The sequence below is a fragment of the Fusarium verticillioides genome, chromosome 1, assembly GCF_000149555.1.
Source record: "Fusarium verticillioides 7600 chromosome 1, whole genome shotgun sequence".
Taxonomy (NCBI): Eukaryota; Fungi; Ascomycota; class Sordariomycetes; order Hypocreales; family Nectriaceae; genus Fusarium; species Fusarium verticillioides.
In genome coordinates this window covers 2147618-2165841 of record NC_031675.1, presented here as the reverse complement: position 1 = coordinate 2165841, position 18224 = coordinate 2147618, and the positions used below count along the sequence as shown (strand labels likewise).

Sequence of the window (18224 nt, the reverse complement as noted above, 5' to 3'; positions counted from 1 at the left end):
GCGACGTCACTCGAGCATTAGATAAGCAATCGCAGGCACCGCCAGATGACGCTGTGCTCGAGTTAGCAGAGGTACATTGCTTTCCCGTGAGCCGCCTTAGGTAAGAGACGTACCGAGTCTAGAGCTACCTTACCTACCGCCGCTCAACTTCACTTTCTTCATGCCATTGATTCATTGCGTTTCAGCTCCAACTTCCAGGCTCTTCTTTTTCATTCCCACCCATCTCCCAGCTGTTCTCTTCTTATAGGACCCCCCCTTCTCTACTAACCCGAGAATACTCAACCTCCAAAGGCACCAAAAGAGAGCACTAAACACCCCACCATAGTCCATCATAGCGACAGCTCTTTAGATATCTTGCACCATGTTGCTGCGACTCCGCGGCCCCGACGGCATGGCCCGTCTGAATGTCGAACCCACAACTACCTTTGGAGACCTGGGAAAGCTGGTCTGTCGTCTCGGAGCCCGCACCGAGCTGTCTGTGCTGACTCTAGTCCTTCTAGCTGCTCGATCAACTACCCAAGACCGTTGATCCCAAATCCATAGCTCTATCGAACGCACCCAACGGAGGAGACTCGAAGCGCCTAGGGGACATCATCAACTTCAAAGTTGGTCAGATTGGCCTCAAGTTGGTCGCCCTCATGGCCTCTCACGGATCAGCAAAGCTAACCCCATACATAGGCACGGCGATCTCATCTTTCTCACCTACCAACATGCCGACGCTGCCAACGGCGACGCACCCGAAATCTCTAACACATCTGCCAGGCTTAACGGAAAACCCGTCCTACCGACCGAAGACCTTCCCATCAACCCCAAACCCGAAAGGATCGCCAGGCCGTGGGAAGTAATCCGCCAATCCGCCTTGGACGACCGGTTAGACCGACTGGATGGCAAGATCCCTCGAGGCATAGATCGCATGTGTCGCCATGGTCCCAAGGGCATGTGTGACTACTGCCAACCCCTCGATCCTTTCAACCCTGGATACCTTGCGGAGAAGAAGATCAAGTACCTGTCCTTCCACTCATACCTACGAAAGATCAATGCTGCGACCAACAAACCCGAGCTAGGCGCTTCATACATTCCTCCCCTGGTTGAGCCCTACTATCGAGTCAGGCATGAGTGCCCTTCTGGCCATCCCCCTTGGCCTGAGGGTATCTGTACCAAGTGCCAGCCCAGTGCCATTACTCTCCAGCCTCAACAGTTCCGAATGGTCGATCATGTCGAGTTCTCTTCGCCTGCCATCATCGACACCTTTATTGACACCTGGCGAAAGACCGGGTCACAACGTCTAGGTTATCTCTACGGAAAATACACCGAGTACACTGAAGTCCCGCTTGGTGTCAAGGCTGTCGTGGAAGCCATCTATGAGCCTCCTCAGGTTGATGAGCTCGATGGTATCACAATGAACGCCTGGGAGTCGCAAAAGGAGGTCGACAGGGTCGCCAAGCAGTGCGGCCTGGAGCCCGTGGGAGTGATCTGGACTGACCTGCTGGATGCTGGCAACGGCGATGGCACAGTGGTTTGCAAACGTCACGCCGACTCCTACTTCTTGTCCTCCCTCGAGATTTGCTTCTCTTCGAGGTTGCAAGCTCAGTACCCCAAACCCTCCAAGTGGAGTGACACAGGCATCTTTGGTTCGAATTTTGTCACATGTATCATCACCGGTAACGAGCAGGGCGAGATTTCTATCTCCTCCTACCAGATGTCCAACGAGTCTGTGGAAATGGTTCGTGCTGACATTGTTGAGCCGTCAGCTGACCCTAACGTCATGCTTGTACGCGATGAGGAGGAAGACGACGGGTCTGTCAGTCGCACAAGATACATTCCCGAAGTTTTCTACCGCAGGGTCAACGAATACGGCGCCAACGTCCAGGAGAATGCCAAACCATCGTTTCCCGTCGAGTATCTGTTTGTCACACTGACCCACGGTTTCCCCGCGGACCCTAAGCCTATGTTCACTCAGCAAGGCTTCCCTATCGAGAATAGAGAATACGTCGGAGAGAGTCAAGAGCATTCCGCTCTGTCCAAGTTTGTCAAGTCATCACCTGGCCAGAAGCCCACGGGCCAGGAGGTCTCCAACTTTCACCTTCTCTGCTTTATTCACCAGATGGGCGTCCTCTCCAAGGTGCGCTTGTGTTTTGACATGTATGAAGAAAGCTACTGACAGGCTTCATAGGACGAAGAAGCCCTGCTCTGCCGTGTAGCGAGCCAGCACGATCTTGCCGATACATTCCAGCTCCGTTCTACCGAGGGTTGGCAGACCCTCCAGGCCATCCTTCAATCGACTGGTGAGAGAATCCCCAAGCGTCAGCGGGAGGAGGACGGTGCCCCCTCGCCCTCTTCCTCCTCATCCTCTTCTTTTCAAAATTCCATTCGCGACTCGGGAGAACCCCTTGCTAAGCGATTTGCTGCCTTCAGGCTGAACGAGCGCTGGACCAAGTCCGCCAATCCACCGCCGCCCTAGTCAAGAAAGAGGTATTGGGTACAACGGAAGAATAGTAGGAGGGGGGGTCAGATAGAGGTTTAGATGAGACGAGACATGGAACCCAAAAAGTGGTGAGGCTGGATTCGGTTTTCTTGCTAGATATTTTCTGAACTTCCTTCATGTGGAAGATGATGTTGCATGTATAGCTGGGGCGGCGTTAAGGACAGGTATCGGAGCATATAGACAATGCTTTCATTGGGGCGGCTTCCTTAACTTATATCAAAAGAATTGCGCATGCTTACATGTGCTTTGACGTGATATTACTAGATGGTGTCCTTTATGTTAGCGCTTCAAGAGTATAAAGAGCGAGGTTGTGATCACAGCCAGGCTAAGAGTTTGGGTGAACTTTTTGGGGTAGATCGATCATTCCTAATCATCATGTCCAACGCAATTTGTCAAATCATGATCATGGTGTTAAATCGATTCCAGCCAAGGGGATCGTAACTCGAGAAAATGGTTATCATGGTCTAAAACTTCACAAATATCTCAGTCAGAAGAGACATGTTTAATTTATGATGACTTCACATATATCATCATAATTTATAGTAAGTAAGAGATATCATAAACTTGTCATATTTGTAGAATTGACTACTAATATTATCATAAAGGTTTATCACACACACACATTTGAATAACTCCCAGATCCGCCCCTTTTCCAATCACAAAAACGCCAGTTATAATTTACAGGGGCTTTCCACCGATGAAGTCGGACCATCGGCGGACCTCAGCGGGGATACCGTCGGGGCGGGGCAGCTTCTCGCTCATGCACTGAGCAAAGAGGATAGCGGTTTGAGGCTCCATGAACAGGGGGACGCCGAAATCGACGGCATTTCGGCGCATAACATAGTCGACGTCCAGCGTGGTCTTGCCTCGGGCCTGAGCCAGGTTGAAGCATCCGCGGATGTCGTACTTCTTGAAAACCTCACGGAGGGCACGCTTGTCCTCCTTGGGAAATTCAATAACCTCAACCTCAACCTTGGTCTTGGACTTGGTCTCGATGAACTCCTTGACCTCGGGGCTAGCGGCGTACAGCTTGTAGCCGAGAGGGGCAACATAGTCGACGACCTGGGTGAGCCATGGCTTGGAGACGTTTCCGCCAAAGAGAAGACCCTCACCAGGCTCAGGCATGCGGAAGTTCATGGTGGACTGGAGAGAGGTCCAGTAGGCCTCGACGAGATCCTTACCGAAGCAAGCAATCTCACCAGTGGAAGCCATCTCAACACCGAGGAAAGGGTCGGCACCAGCGAGACGGGTCCAGGAGAACTGAGGAACCTTGGTAGCAACATAGTCGCGCTTCTCAGCCATGGGGTCAGACTTGGCAGGAACCTGCTTGCCGACAAGGGCCTTGGTAGCAATATCGATGAAGTTGGTTCCGAGGACCTTGCTGACGAAGGGGAAAGATCGAGAGGCACGAAGGTTGCACTCAATGACCTTGAGAAGGGGTTCGCCACCCTCAGGGTTCTCGGCCTTGATGATTTGCATGTTGAAGGGGCCGCTGATCTTCCAGGCTGCGGCGACCTTAACAGCAATCTCCTTGACACGCTCCATAGTGTTGCTATCGAGGTTGGCAGGGGGGAGAACCAGAGTAGCGTCACCGGAGTGAACACCGGCTTGCTCAACGTGCTCGGAAACAGCATGGATGATGAGCTCACCGTTGGCGGAGACACCATCGACATCGATCTCTTGGGCACCCTCAATGAACTTGGTGATGACAACAGGGTGGTCGGGAGAGACATTGCTGGCAGCCTCGAGCTTGTCCTTGAGATCTTCCGGGCTTGAGATCACAGTCATGGCAGCGCCGGACAGGACGTAACTAGGACGGACGAGAACGGGATAGCCAACCTCCTCGGCAAACTGCTCAGCAGCCTTGACAGACGTAAGCTCCTTCCAGGCAGGCTGGTCGACACCAATGCTGTCGAGGATCTCAGAGAACTTCTGGCGATCCTCGGCCTTGTCAATATCCCTGGGGTCGGTTCCAAGGACATTGGCTCCGCCAGTCTCCTGGAGCTTGAGGGCAATGTTCTGGGGAAGCTGGCCACCGACGGACACAACGACACCCTTGGAATTCTCAAGCTCGTAGATATCCATGACACGCTCGTAGCTCAACTCTTCGAAATACAGCTTATCAGCCGAATCGAAGTCTGTGCTCATCGTCTCAGGGTTATACTATCATCAAATATTAGCCCAAGTCCTTTAAAATGACTATAGAAATTGTGAGGAGATTTAGGATGAGGTTTGAAGAGGGCCGTTTCGAAGTGGGGCCATTTTCGGCGAAGTGGGGCCGTGATCACGAACACCACATAAGGAAGGAATGCCTGATTGGGACGGAAGGGAGAATATAAACTTACGTTGATCATGATGGTCTTCTCGCCCATCTGCTGGAGAGCCTGAGTGGCGCTAACAGCACACCAATCGAACTCGACGGAGCTACCAATTCGGTAAACACCGCTACCAAGGACAATAGTACCGTTGTCCTCGAAAGTGACGTCGTGAGTAGAGCCGTTGTAGGTGGTGTAGAGGTAGTTGGTGTTGGCGGGGAACTCGGCGGCCAGGGTGTCGATCTTCTTGACCCAGGGTCGGATGCCGAAGCTGAGACGGTAGGCTCGGACCTCGTCCTCGGTGCTCTTGACGGCCATCGCGATCTGTCGGTCAGAGAAACCCATCTTCTTGGCCTTGAGGACTTGATCTTTCTTCAGGTTCTGAAGACCACCAGCCTGCTCAAGCTCACGGGTACAGTCGACGATGTTCTGCAGCTTATGGAGGAACCACTTGTCAATCTTGGTCAGCTCGTGGACCTTGTCAACGGAGTAGTTCTCATGAAGCATGGCCTGGCCAACAGCGAGCCATCGACGGTCGGTAGGGTTCTGGAGCTCGAAGTCGAGGTCCTCGAACTTGTCACCCTGGAAGCCAACAAACCGGGGGTCAACCTGACGAATGGCCTTCTGGAAAGACTCCTCAAAGGTTCGGCCGATAGCCATGACCTCACCAACAGACTTCATAGCACTGCCAATGTCGCGCTTGACGTGCTGGAATTTGGAGAGATCCCATCGGGGAATCTTGGTGACGATGTAGTCGAGGGAAGGCTCAAAGTTGGCAGTGGTGGTCTTGGTGACGGCGTTGGGGAGCTCGGGAAGGGTGTGCCCAAGACCGATCTTCGCAGCAGTGTACGCAAGAGGATATCCGGTAGCCTTGGAGGCCAGGGCAGAGGATCGGGAAAGACGGGCATTGACCTCAATGACACGGTAGTCGAGACCATCAGGCTGGAGAGCGTACTGGACGTTACACTCGCCAACAACACCGAGATGTCGGACAATCTTGATGGCGGCGCTTCGAAGCATGTGATACTCCTCGTCGCTCAGGGTCTGACTAGGCGCAACTACAATGGAGTCACCAGTGTGGATGCCAAGAGGATCGAAGTTCTCCATGTTGCACACAGTGATACAGTTGTTGTTGGCGTCACGAACGACCTCGTATTCGACTTCCTTCCAGCCCTTGAGCGACTTCTCGACAAGGATCTGAGGAGAGAGGGTAAGGGATCGAGCGGCCATGTTACGGAGCTCCTCCTCGTTGTTGGCGAAACCGGAACCCAGACCACCTAGAGCATAGGCGGCACGGACAATGATGGGGTATCCGACGGTCTCGGCGGCCTCGAGAGCCTCCTCAACCGTGCCGACAGCAATCGACTTGGCAATGGGGATGTTAATCTCGTCCAGAGCCCTGGCGAAGAGGTCACGATCCTCGCTCAGTTCCAGAGTTCGGACACTGGTACCGAGGACCTTGACGCCATACTTTTCAAAGAGGCCGAGTCGCTGCATCTCAACGCCTAGGTTGAGAGCAGTCTGACCACCGAAAGACAGGAAGATGCCATCGGGCTTCTCCTTCTCGATGACATAGGAGACATACTCGGGGGTAACGGGGAGGTAGTAGACCTCGTCAGCCAGACTGTGGTTGGTCTGGATGGTAGCGATGTTGGGGTTGATGAGGACAGAAGCGACGCCGGCTTCCTTGAGGGCCTTGAGAGCCTGAGCACCTATATTTCGAGTGTGTTAATTTCGAATGTTAAAAAATGAGTTTTGGTAGTGAGTCGCAAGTTTGTCGGTGAGATGTGCGTCACTGCATGCATAATATTGGGTATGCTAACCTGAGTAGTCGAACTCTCCGGCCTGTCCAATGGCAAGACCACCACTTCCAATGACAAGAACCTTCTTGACATCGACGGTCTGGTGAGGCTTGATAACTCCACTGTCGAGGTAGGCCTTGGGGTTGGGTGCATCCTGTACAGCGGCGGAGCTGTAGGCGCGCATAACCTTGAGGGTGCCCAGGCGCTTCGAGTTGGCGGGGCGGGCAGAGGCGATTGAGACTCGGCATGATGCAGATGCCGAGAGAGGGCTCACGGAGGAGAATGAGCGAGAGGGCAAAGCTCGCGGGACCCTGCGTCCATGACGGAGCAGGGCCGGAGCTCGACCAGCGAGAGTGGTTGCCAGGTTGAAGTTGAGAGGCATTGCAGCGGATAATTTGCACGTATCAATGCGTAAGTTGAACCGTCCCGCTGGCGAGGTTGCCCTTCTGTATCCCGAATCAAGCGTCTAGGATATGTCGATGTATGGGAAGGACACAAGAGACTGTGGCTCTGTTGGAACTGGGTTCTAGAGGAGGGGGGGAGGGGGGATAAGTAGGGCGGCCCGTCGTGAAGAAAAATGGCGGTACGGCTGATAAGATAAGAAGAGGCTCCGAAAATTATTCTCTGGTTTTGGTGTGTGACTGTACTGGACGGACGGGACGACTGGGCTGTGACGCAGCTCAGCGCAGGCCCAGGAACAGCTAACAAAAAGTAGCTCCATACCACTCCAATAGTGGATAGATACCTCCGATTGCTATCTACAGTCTCTAGGGACTAAAGGGAACCTGCCCCAACATTTCGGCCGTAAATGAGAAAATTTACCAAGATTCGATAGAGATCGTCCCTCACTAGTGTCTTGTTCAAGGGTCTTTCGTGGAGAATCCAAGGCATGAGTTCTGTGACACCCGACTTTGATGCATGCTGTTGTCCCGTTTTGCCCCTGACAATCAGGACTTTTCTTATCAATTTTTGTGTATCTTGTTGAGTATATCCCACATTGACTGTACCTGCCGTCAGATACCGAGCATCACCTTACACACAGCTTATCGTCCTTGCTGAGCTCCCCAGATCAAGCCAAGCTAAGCTTATGGGTCCGGTTACGGCGACCCTTCAGGTATGTGTACATACAAAGAAACAGACAAGGGCACAGCAGAGCAACGGTTGTAAGCAGCAAGGAAAATGATTCTACTGGTGCTCACAGACGTCTGGAAGAGGTGTCAAGTTCTTTCTGACCCATTGAAAAAAAGTAAAACAGCCAATGCGGTGTAGTATTCTCCCAGGCTAATGATGAAATGCCCCGACATCGCCGTCCACTTTGGTAGCATCGGCGGAATCAGCGGAGATATGTACCGCTTTTACCGCCGCTACTCTGCGCTTTGGCTGTGATGGGGCCGCTGGCGGAGTTTAGTTGAGTCATGCGGGGTTCCGAATTTCATCGACTGCCGAGTAGTGAGTCCGATATACGGTTGTGAATTGCCAAGTGTAGGTCCTTCTACACTCAAAATTTACAGCAATGGCACCTGATTAGTACATAATGTGTGTCGATATTGAGTATGGGGACATGAGAGGTGCATTTAGGCTTCACAAGAGCTAGGTACGGGAACACGCACCGAACCCACAGGATCCGCTCAGAATGCGATACTCCGATAGACACTGCACAACTCGATCGTCAAAAAGGGCATCGAGACTGGCAGAAAAATGCCGGGATCCCGAATCCATCGTAGTAGACAACATCGTGCTTTACCCAACAAGACAAAAAATGTCATCTTATCAATTTCTATCATAGGTACGCAACTAAGGTAGGTTTCATGGGCTTACCCTATATCATTCACTCACTAACATGCTATTGGCCAATTTTAACGCACGCTGCAAACTGACCTCAGCAAATCGACAATGGAAAATGATTCAATATTTAAAAATAAGGGACGCGACGGAATCTCTCTAGCAATAACTGAGAGTGCCACAATTTCATAACAATAAACTTGACTTTACTTGCGGGCGACAGAGTACCCATAATGTTCGTTACAAAAGCTCAAATCTGTAAGTAGCAAACTCTGCTAATCGAGTAGAAAATTATCACCAGAATGACAGAAAAGCGAGCAAAGGAGGACCACATGGGCTATGACGCTAGGCTGCAGATATCTTACAAGTGTTGTTATCTAATTTGAGACACGAATTGGTTTCTGGCATTTTCTTGTCCAACAATATGGCCTACTTGAGATACTAAGTTACGATACATCGAAGTTCTCTCTATATGATCTGTCACTCGTACTAAATAGAGAAATGAGAAGTATCTACTGAGCGAGAAAATATTTACTGGAAGTAGTCACAATAAGCGCATTGGGGACAGCTAATACAAAAGAGCATGCTTGGATATTACCACTACCAGCCAATCTCGACATAACTCAACTTCAAAGAATGTTCTTCCAAATGCCTCCTAAGTAACGCCGACACAGTTTCAATGCATCCAATAGTGAAGACACTGGCAAACTTAGGCGTGCACCAAGAACATTAAACCAAGATCAGCATACGAAATAAGTGGACAAGATGGATCAGACAAACTTTTTGATTCTATAACTTGGTTTCCGCGCCTATGGTTCGGAACCACACAAGCTTTGTTGACGTGATATGAGATGATAAAGGTCAACTTTATTCCAAGTCTTGGAGCCATATACAAGTAAACTGCGCTGCTTTGCTTTAGAAAACCGGTTGTTTCTTCTCTTGCAACGAACCATACCCAGCCCATACAACACCCCCGCGCTGACCAGAATGGAATTCAATATCATCATAGTGCTGATCTCGTTCCTTATCGGAGCTGCCTTCGCTTCACCATTGGCGAAACGTAACAGAACTGAAGGACTGAGCGAAAGGCTCAAAGGCACCGACTTCTCTCGCCCCGAGCCTGTTAATTGTTATAGAAATGATCCCAGGTTTGCTCTTGGACCTAGTCTGTTTGCAGCTCCAGCGATCAGAAACAGCTCATTTGTGGCTAGGCGCATCATACAAAAGAGACCAGATACAGGAGAATACGAGTCGAAGTTTTACTATATTTGCCAGTCTGGCAACAAGACCGAACAGGAGTATAAGCTCCCAAAACCTGACGACAGCATAGACGTCTCGCTTGACAAGATGGAATATTCTGAGCATGAGGAGAAGACCTTGGCCGAGGTGCTTCTCGAAAGCCTCAACAAAAACCTGGAAGAGTCCGTGAAAGAAAACCACACCGGTCATACTCCAATTATCGAAAACCCCAAGATGATGCCATACGTATGGCATGACTCCCTTAAGTTACACACCAAAGAAGATAAAGACGAGGACAAGGACAACGAGGAAGACGACAGCCAGAGTGAGAGCGAGAGCGACAGCGACGACGAAGAAGATGCAAAAAAAGGATTTAAGAAAGCATTCAGAATGATAAAGAAGCGAGACGACGAGAAGGAGGAGGAGGAGGAGGAGGAGGAGCAGAAGAAGAAGAAGAAGAAGAAGAAGAAGAAGAAGAAGAAGAAGAAGAAGAAGAAGAAGAAGAAGAAGAAGAAGAAGAAGAAGAAGAAGAAGAAGAAGAAGAAGAAGAAGAAGAAGAAGAAGAAGAAGAAGAAGAAGAAGAAGAAGCCATATCTATGGCCTGAACACGACAGACCAAAGATCTCCAAGGATGGGAAGTTCAGTTACTTGTACTCCAGTGAGGGAAAGCAATATGCTGTTGCAACTCCCCAGCATCTTGCCAATGAGGTCAGCAAATGCATACAATTATACGGCAACTTATACGTGCACGATGCTGATATGCGAACCCTACAGACTGATCGCCACGAGAAGGCCCAGCAAGACAAGGACCAGAAGTTGGAAATTATTCAACACGAGCTTCAGAAGGAAATGGACGCAAAACTACAGCAGGAGCACAGTAGATTGAAGCACGAGAACGAGATGAAGTTCAATGCGTCAAAGCCCGAAAAGGACGAACAAATTGCTCGTATCTAGTTGTTCTAATCAGCTAACTATAGGTTGGGAGTTAGCACGGCGAATATACCCGTATTCTATTGACATAGAAGGCTATTCATGTTGATTTCGTCCCTAAGGTAGTTCAGTTTCATATTCTCAACAGAACACAGGAGAGATTTCACCAACGTCCCGTCATATCATTGAAGCGACTGATCCCTTTCAAATGCACAGTGATGACTCTAACAAAGGAGTTAGCTGAAAACAAAAACGAACACACACACACACACACACACACACACACACACACACACACACACACACACACACACACAATGCCTCTTGCAGATTCACACTGTAGCTTTTATAATTACGCCCGAACAAAGGAGATGTCCGCCTGACACTTGCCGACAAGATTATCCAGGGACAAGTATAATATAAGCCAATGCCTCCATCGTCACAAGATAACCGACAAAAGTAGTACTTCACTCCTGATCCATACATTAACTTAGGAACAGCATCATTAACATGTGCCAGCAGATCTTCACCTTCAAATGTCATCACATGAGGTATATGCCAGTCCCTTGCCAAAAGATCAAGGATAGACAGAAGCAGTTTCTTCGACTCATTCTAGACTGGCTGTGCCCGGTCAGGCCTTGCAAACGTAAGATAGAAGGCCAACAACGTCCAGACCACCCTTGTGATACTTGCTTGGCCTGGTGATTCACAGCAAGAGAACGGTCTGAGCCTAAACCCCTGGAAATCATCAACAGATCCGAGAGAACATCTTGAACGAGCATTCAAGATGGATCATTCAGGCAACTCCAGGTTAGAGACCGACCGGGCACGTCCAAATCAACGACGCCCGTGCCCACAAAAGCACCGTGAAGCTCACGGTGGACCAACCCTGCAGCATAGTCGCGCGACTAATTGCCTGCGCAGGGCTGGCCTCGGCCTAGAATCCCAGGGGCTAAGCGAGGCTGGTGTCCCTCGAAAGCTTCGACGTGCGGCTCCTCTCTCCTCGGAGCCTCCACAAGGCCAAGATGTTGATCGAGGTGGTGACGCTATTACGACTCTTATCCAACGGGAGGAAGAACATACCCGCATACGTCTAGGCCATGTGCGAGAATACCAGGTCCATGTTCACCATCCTGTCGAACGACTCAAGTCGATAGAGATACAGTTTTGTCATGTTGATGACGAATATGAGCTCTAAATCCGGCATAGAGCAAACCTGCCTTCATCAGCAGACCAGTACACACTGCATTGGCCTCGAGGATGACATCGTGGAAAGGATCAGATAGCAATATAACATTTCTCCCCGGATGAATATACTATCAATAACACCTACTGATAAATGATACGAATATATTGAAGAATATACTACATGCTTGATGTTAACTGTTATTTAATCGCAAATGAAACAACTCCGTACACTCCATATGATGCTGAGGCGGTTACTTGGACCGATTCACCCTCCGACCCTCTCCTTGTATTTTACGTGCCGATTTCATATGAGTCTCAGGACAACCTAACGGTCGTGTAAGCAAGCGAATCTGCTCTCAAGAGCATAAAGTGCGCGAGTAAACAAAAGGGGTGAGATCACCAAGGCCACCTTCATCTCCGCGGCGGCGAAAAGAATACTGTCGTATTCCGTGCAATGAGGCCCAATGACGATAGATTGGGTGCTCGCTATTGATCATCGATTGTTGGTATCTGAAATGCAAGTTGGGACACGTCAAAGCGTGATTTGTCTCGATGTTGAGGTTGGTTCTACAACACAGTACCCGGAGCATTGGTCGTCTGAAGGACCATCTTATATGCTCAAGGTCAGGGAAGTAGATCAGGTTGAGATGATTGCTCTATTGGGCCTTGCCGTTCTTTGACTTGAACTTCTCGATCTCGACCTGGACTTTCTTGTTGACACGAGATCGGAGCTCTGGTCGGTATCCGAACTTGAAGAGTATCTCAAGCCACACGAACATAGGGGCAAGGAAGATAGCCTGGATGAGGTTGTCGAGCAAAGCAGGGGCACGCCCTTCATATTTACCATGACCAATAAACTGGAAGATCCAGCAGACAACATGGATAGCTAGAGCGCCCTGAAAGGTTGTGTCAGGGTTTTGCTGATGGAGGTAGTTGCAAAGTGCTGCACCCCCCATGCAGAAAAGAGCCAGAAGGAAGCCCGCAAAGGGCTCTAGGAGCAGATAGAGCAAGGAATAAAGGCTGGCACCAATGACACCAAGGTTGAGATCCAGATAAGGGGGAGTGATCCAAGATGGTGTAGGAATGAGTGTGCCGGTGTATGTGGCCTGAAGAAATGTCAGATGGAGTTCTAGTGAGAAGGCAGATGCAGAGCAACGCAACGCGCATAAGCCGGCGAAGACATAATGAGACGAACCATACAGAACCCCGATAAGAGGATGAGGGGGACGCAAACCATGTGGATGGCGACATTAACCGAGTTATGGTGGTAAGCACCATACTACCACACATTAGTATGATTTTCGACACATGATAAATACATAGGTAGGTAGCGTATCGAAATGTGACTTACAAAGGTGAGGTGCTGTTCAAGATCCAGAGACATGATGAGTAAGGGCCCCCTCAACAGAGACGATATGAGAGTTGTAGCAGACTGAGGGTGAAAGAGTGAGGAGACAAGAAGCCTAGGTAGGTATCAAGTTGCTTTGAATCTGATGATTTGACGAGGGATGAACTCGGCTTGACGTGGTCCGTGAGCTGCTGGTCTATGCAGTTTGACGATTTCTGAGGCTACAGTTGTGGATCTGAGTCCAAAAAAGAAGAGATCGAGGGCGACCGAATGGAAGTTTGCGGGAAGAAAGGATGCTTTGTTGTGATGGATGAATGATCAAGATGATTAAAACTTGGGTAGGTGTACCAAGTAGGTAGGTACCTTGGTAGTAGTTAAGGTGATTGATTGATTGTGTGTTACCTCGAGGTATCACAGTCCGAGACGGGATGACCCCCTTCCCATGGAGAGAATTCGTTTGATGCAGGAGGTGCGTCCGTCAAATCAGACGGGCTGCAAAGGCTTGAAAAGGCAGGATCCCGCAGTAATAAAGAATGAGTGGAAGAAAACAAGGCGAACCAAGAAATAAAAGATTGGCAAAGGCCGTAGGCAACGCGGCGGGTGTGGTAGTTATGGCTCGGCAGGCACAGTACGGTAAAAAGAGAGTGAGTGAGTGGCTTTCTACAGTGATGAGTTGTTCGTTTTCATGTGCTTTCCATTTTTGCGAGCCTGTGTCCACTGGCTGCTAACTACCTTACCACTTCTGATCCTCAACTCCCCTACCTAACCTTAGAAAGACCCGCTTGAATGCACCGCCGCAGCTGCTCGGGGTGGGTCCCAACTCCGTATGTACGTACAGTAACTTCCATTTTGGAGCTCCTTTCTTTCACCCCTTGCCCTATGTCCACTATGCCTTCCAAGTTCCAGTATATCTTATGCTTGTCTCTCCTTGACTCGGGTGATTGCGCCTTCCATCAAACAGAAGCCAGTCAATGCCGGCAAGGAATAGACGAAGTCTCATTGTATTGGTCCGAAACTCATCGCCCTTGTTTATTCCCCAGGTTTTAGAATTTTGGTGCCGATTAATATCTCAAGAGGAGGACGGAGGACAAGGTTCGGAGAGGCTTCCATTCGCTTCCCTCGAATCGTACCACATCCCATCCGGGTTTTGTTCTGTCTGGAAGACTCCGGTTGTGAGACGTAGAAGCCGAGGCCGAAACCTCCACTCAAGACCTCGTGTATGCCTCTGAGTGATAACCATTCCACCTGATGGGCCATGGTCTGCTGGAGTATTGCTCTTTGGCAGATATTCTTCTTTTCAAGTACCTTACCTCCTCCGCCGGTCTGTATTGAAGCCTTCATCAATGGAAACTCTCAGCCAGCCAAGTTGACACTAGGTGTTTTGTGAGCGTATGATAGGAGGGGCCAGCCATCTTTCGTTCGAAGCAGCACCTACTTACTGTTACCTGCAAAGGAATGAATAAACTTCAAAATGCCTCTTCATACTAAAGTTTCGGATTGAGTACGTATCCGAACATGATATTCTCTAGAATCCCATGTCGTTGAGGTTCAGGTGTGACAAGGCAGCAGCTATGGCTCAGACGCCACACCTGTGGCTGAGTGGTCAACGAACTTTGATTGGACAGGTCTTCTAGCAGCGCATGGGCCAGTTCAGCCTCGTCGATTTCATTGTCCAAACTTCCACCTCACCTGGCAGTCTTTCACCCAAGGAACAAACAACCTCCCTCTGCGCTCACGTCAAGAAGGTCAGCAGTCATATTTTGACTTGACGCGTCAGGGCCTCTCTCTTAATATATTGTTTCCTCTCATCTCTCTTCAGCGAGCGATCCGCAACTCCTCGGCGCGTTTCATTTCTAAGTCCACGCCAAGCTGTCACTACGTCTTGTTCCTTTTCGTACGCGCTTTCGCCCGGTGCCCTCCCTCGATTGATCGCAGAACTCTACGAAGCGGTAGTTATTAGCTTAATCTCTCGCTTGATCGAATACACACCCGTTTTCGTGCTCTAGTCGGCCATCGAACGTATTGCGATATCGCAACTTAACAGCCAACCGAAACCGCCCATTCGCTCACCATCGATATCTTCGCTTCTCCCCGAAATCGCTTTTCACCATGTTTTTTCTTTATAATTTGGAACGCAAGGTCACCTTGCACCCTTCTTTCATGGGGCGCAACATGCACGATCTCGTGACCGCGAAGCTCTTGAAGGATGTTGAAGGCACATGCGCTGGTAGCTACTTCATCATTTCCATCATGGACGCTTTCGAAATATCTGAAGGACGAATCCTCCCCGGTCTTGGTATGGCTGAATTCACTGTCGGATATCGTGCCGTAGTATGGCGGCCATTCAAAGGCGAGACGGTAAGGCCTTCACTACCGAGGATTAATGACCTAGGAGTCTGACTTCAGTCAGGTCGATGCAGTTGTGCACTCTATAAACCCACAAGGTTTCTTCGCCCATGCAGGACCTCTGCAGCTGTTTGTTTCAGCCCATGTATGTCATCACATAGCTGTAATGTAGTGTTTTCTAACCCTTACTATAGCTGATTCCTAGTGATGTGAAATATGACCCCAATGCGACGCCACCTCAGTTCACAAACAACGAGGATACCTCTATTGAGCCCCAAACCCACGTTCGCGTCAAAATCATAGGAACTCGAACAGAGGTTGGAGAAATGTGGGCTATCGGTAGCATCAAGGAGGATTACTTGGGGTATGCTGACGGCTGGACAATATATTTGCCTTTCTTTGCTAACGGTGATCTCAGATGCCTCCAAGCTTCTTAAGTTGGGCGTGGTATTGGACGGAGTGGGAACCAAGAAAACCAAAGCCCTCAAACAATTAGGCGATTCTGCAACAGCAGCCAGCCCTTCTATTACTGGAAGCAGGAGCGAAAGCAACTCAAACGAAAATCTATCAATCATCACCTTAGGGAGGAGACAAACCAGCTGAATTGACGACAATAGAGCCCGCAGCAGGTGAGTCGGGTCGACGCGCCGAACAGTGACTGTTCTGGGGCACGTACAATCTATTGGTATAGAAGGTGGTCAAGATTTAACGTTGACCGGAAAATTGAACATAATGGATACAGTTTGCTATAAGGAAAATGAATTCTTGTTTCTGTCAGATTTAGACAGCGAACAATAGACAATTACACGCAAGTTTGTAGTTTGCAAATAAGACAATAAAAGCAAAGATACCCGATAACGCTCCAAGTTATATGCGCCCTATGAGTGAAGCCACCCGCCCTACAACAATAAGTCTCTTTGGCAGCCAATTGCAAGTGGTAGAGATAGGCGTCGGCTTCCTGAAGCAGCTTGATTCCCCCCCCACGAGACCCCGCAATTGAGAAGCCCCCCGCTGAGGAGCTGGGGACGGGGAACGGGGGCCTCCGGGGAAATGTCTGATATTTGTCGTATAAATTGGGTTCTCGGAGGGTACTTCCCCCGGAATATTGGCTTTCTGCACTATCTATGACCATTATACGAGGGGAAAACGAGACAAGATGAGTAGAGTATGGACTTCAGCAACCCTCCGGTTACAACCGGCCTTGACGCCCAACACGTTACAGCCAAGGGTCGTAACCAGAAACATGTCTGGATTGTCTGCTATGCAGGCATCTAATAGATTACGGACAGCTCTTCTGGAGGGAAAGAAGGCATTTGGCGCTTGGCAGATGCTTCCCGGCGCAAACGTATCGCGGGTATTGGCAAGGTCAGGAGTTGACTGGGTCTTGGTAGACTGCGAGCATGGGAACTTGGACGGTAAGTTGGACCTATAATGGGATAGTTGAATATAGGCCTAAAATATCCAGATGGTGCCATGCACGATGCCGTTCCTGCAATTGCGGCTTTAGGGGTTTCGCCCATTGTGAGATTGCCCGACATGCAAGGATGGATGGTAAAGCGTAAGGCTGCAGAGACATCTATGCTTGGGAACTCGGCGTTGACATTTCTCAGGTGCACTCGACAGTGGAGCTCATGGTGTAAGTTGCCGTCTCTCTGAAGCTATGCCATGTTGCTCACTAGAAAAAGATTGTTGTGCCTTTGCTGAGAACGCCTGAAGAAGCGAGACAACTCCTGCAATCTGCCAAGTTTCCGCCTCTAGGCCGTCGAGGTTTCGGATCACCAATTGCCCCAGAGCGATTCCACCCTGAGCCAAGTTTCTCGGAGTATCTTCAGCAGGCAAATGATTCTCTCTTGACCATTGTTCAGATTGAGACCAAGGAGGCACTTGAGTCTATCGACGAGATTGCTGCTGTCGATGGCATCGATGTGTTATTCATTGGACCGTTCGATCTTGGTACGTCTTCCAGAAATTACCAAGTTGGCCCAAAGGAAAAGTAGTAATTGGCAACAGGAAACGCCCTCGGCCATCCTATTATCGAAGGAGTCATGGCCACGGAACTGAAAGACGCCATTGCCAAGATCCTTGCTGCGGGTCAGAAAGCAGGCAAGAAGACAGGCGTGTATTGCACGGGGGGCGAGCAGGCAAAGATATACGCGGATCAGGGGTTTGACATGATGAATGTGGTAACCGATTATACATCCTTGGGACTGGTAGCCAAAGAGCAGCTCAGCTTCGCTGACGGAAGCTTGGCACCAACCAGAGGAAAGGGGTATTGATGCGTGCCGCAATGAGAGGTTAGCTTTTCTCTGCTTTGTCCATTTGAGCTTCGACTTGCTCGGCAGTGAATCTGTGCATCAATTTGATTGCTTTGCCCACTTTGCTTGGCTCCTCTTCAGGCGCGGAGGCTTTACTGATGTGAATCTGCGTCATGTGGATGTTAGCAAGAATTGAAGTGTCTTTAGGTGAGTATTTATGCTGACCACTGGGACATCAAAGTCATATATGTCTCTCCATTGCTTTGACTCAGGCTTCGGGAGATCAACATTAACCTCTGTATAGTCAAAGGGTCTCTTATCCCAAACATCTGACAATACGTGCTTAGCCTGGGTGCAGAGACCACAAGTTTCCCGAGTGAAGAAGGTAATTCTTGTCGAAAAGAGAAGACGACGAGTAGCAAACATGGTGAAGAGATTGGAAGAGTCTCGTGGAAGAGTCTCAATGGCTCGGTATATAAAGGCAATGCCGTCTTGAAAATGGCCTGAGATTAAGTTAGATGAGACGCATGCAAC

At 49.7% G+C, this 18224-nt stretch overlaps 10 protein-coding genes across 14 annotated transcripts; 6 read left to right on the top strand and 4 right to left on the bottom strand.

Moving 5' to 3' along the window:
* The first annotated feature begins 30 nt into the window (after positions 1-30).
* FVEG_01343 (nuclear protein localization protein 4) lies at positions 31-3000 on the top strand. Of its 5 annotated transcripts, XM_018888268.1 has the most exons (5): positions 31-445; positions 501-625; positions 679-2122; positions 2174-2285; positions 2416-3000. In XM_018888268.1, the coding sequence occupies exons 1-5, from the start codon at positions 362-364 to the stop codon at positions 2418-2420; spliced, it is 1770 nt and encodes a 589-aa protein (XP_018744142.1). In that variant the 5' UTR covers positions 31-361; the 3' UTR covers positions 2421-3000. The 5 variants fall into 5 exon arrangements, with proteins under 5 accessions (XP_018744142.1, XP_018744141.1, XP_018744143.1 ...); XM_018888267.1 differs by having other exon boundaries at positions 2174-3000; XM_018888269.1 differs by having other exon boundaries at positions 679-2285.
* On the bottom strand, positions 2979-7447 carry FVEG_01344 (carbamoyl-phosphate synthase arginine-specific large chain). The gene is made up of 3 exons (XM_018888272.1): positions 6624-7447; positions 4831-6512; positions 2979-4648 (listed from the first exon to the last, which is right to left on the bottom strand). The coding sequence occupies exons 1-3, from the start codon at positions 6982-6984 to the stop codon at positions 3164-3166; spliced, it is 3528 nt and encodes a 1175-aa protein (XP_018744146.1). The 5' UTR covers positions 6985-7447; the 3' UTR covers positions 2979-3163.
* Positions 7448-7886: 439 nt separating this feature from the next.
* Positions 7887-7988, top strand: FVEG_14814 (hypothetical protein; the record flags this gene model as incomplete). The annotated part of the gene is made up of 1 exon (XM_018903823.1): positions 7887-7988. One exon carries the CDS (start codon positions 7887-7889, stop codon positions 7986-7988), a length of 102 nt encoding a protein of 33 aa, XP_018744147.1.
* A 1307-nt stretch (positions 7989-9295) lies between these two features.
* On the top strand, positions 9296-10729 carry FVEG_01345 (hypothetical protein). Its single transcript, XM_018888273.1, has 2 exons — positions 9296-10331; positions 10398-10729. The coding sequence occupies exons 1-2, from the start codon at positions 9372-9374 to the stop codon at positions 10575-10577; spliced, it is 1140 nt and encodes a 379-aa protein (XP_018744148.1). The 5' UTR covers positions 9296-9371; the 3' UTR covers positions 10578-10729.
* Positions 10730-10847: 118 nt separating this feature from the next.
* Positions 10848-11885, top strand: FVEG_14815 (hypothetical protein). The gene is made up of 2 exons (XM_018903824.1): positions 10848-11012; positions 11076-11885. The coding sequence occupies exon 2, from the start codon at positions 11341-11343 to the stop codon at positions 11749-11751; it is 411 nt and encodes a 136-aa protein (XP_018744149.1). The 5' UTR covers positions 10848-11012; positions 11076-11340; the 3' UTR covers positions 11752-11885.
* Positions 11807-14155, bottom strand: FVEG_01346 (hypothetical protein). Its single transcript, XM_018888274.1, has 3 exons — positions 13093-14155; positions 12937-13020; positions 11807-12847 (listed from the first exon to the last, which is right to left on the bottom strand). Exons 1-3 carry the CDS (start codon positions 13123-13125, stop codon positions 12398-12400), a joined length of 567 nt encoding a protein of 188 aa, XP_018744150.1. The 5' UTR covers positions 13126-14155; the 3' UTR covers positions 11807-12397.
* A 113-nt stretch (positions 14156-14268) lies between these two features.
* FVEG_01347 (DNA-directed RNA polymerase II subunit RPB7) lies at positions 14269-16300 on the top strand. The gene is made up of 4 exons (XM_018888275.1): positions 14269-15447; positions 15500-15580; positions 15630-15799; positions 15854-16300. The coding sequence occupies exons 1-4, from the start codon at positions 15199-15201 to the stop codon at positions 15870-15872; spliced, it is 519 nt and encodes a 172-aa protein (XP_018744151.1). The 5' UTR covers positions 14269-15198; the 3' UTR covers positions 15873-16300.
* On the bottom strand, positions 16238-16567 carry FVEG_14816 (hypothetical protein; the record flags this gene model as incomplete). Its single annotated transcript, XM_018903825.1, has 1 exon — positions 16238-16567. The coding sequence occupies one exon, from the start codon at positions 16565-16567 to the stop codon at positions 16238-16240; it is 330 nt and encodes a 109-aa protein (XP_018744152.1).
* Positions 16568-16678: 111 nt separating this feature from the next.
* Positions 16679-17711, top strand: FVEG_14817 (2,4-dihydroxyhept-2-ene-1,7-dioic acid aldolase; the record flags this gene model as incomplete). Its single annotated transcript, XM_018903826.1, has 5 exons — positions 16679-16850; positions 16901-16993; positions 17046-17071; positions 17121-17388; positions 17446-17711. 5 exons carry the CDS (start codon positions 16679-16681, stop codon positions 17709-17711), a joined length of 825 nt encoding a protein of 274 aa, XP_018744153.1.
* A 19-nt stretch (positions 17712-17730) lies between these two features.
* Positions 17731-18116, bottom strand: FVEG_14818 (hypothetical protein; the record flags this gene model as incomplete). Its single annotated transcript, XM_018903827.1, has 2 exons — positions 17731-17856; positions 17916-18116. The coding sequence occupies 2 exons, from the start codon at positions 18114-18116 to the stop codon at positions 17731-17733; spliced, it is 327 nt and encodes a 108-aa protein (XP_018744154.1).
* Positions 18117-18224: the final 108 nt, after the last annotated feature.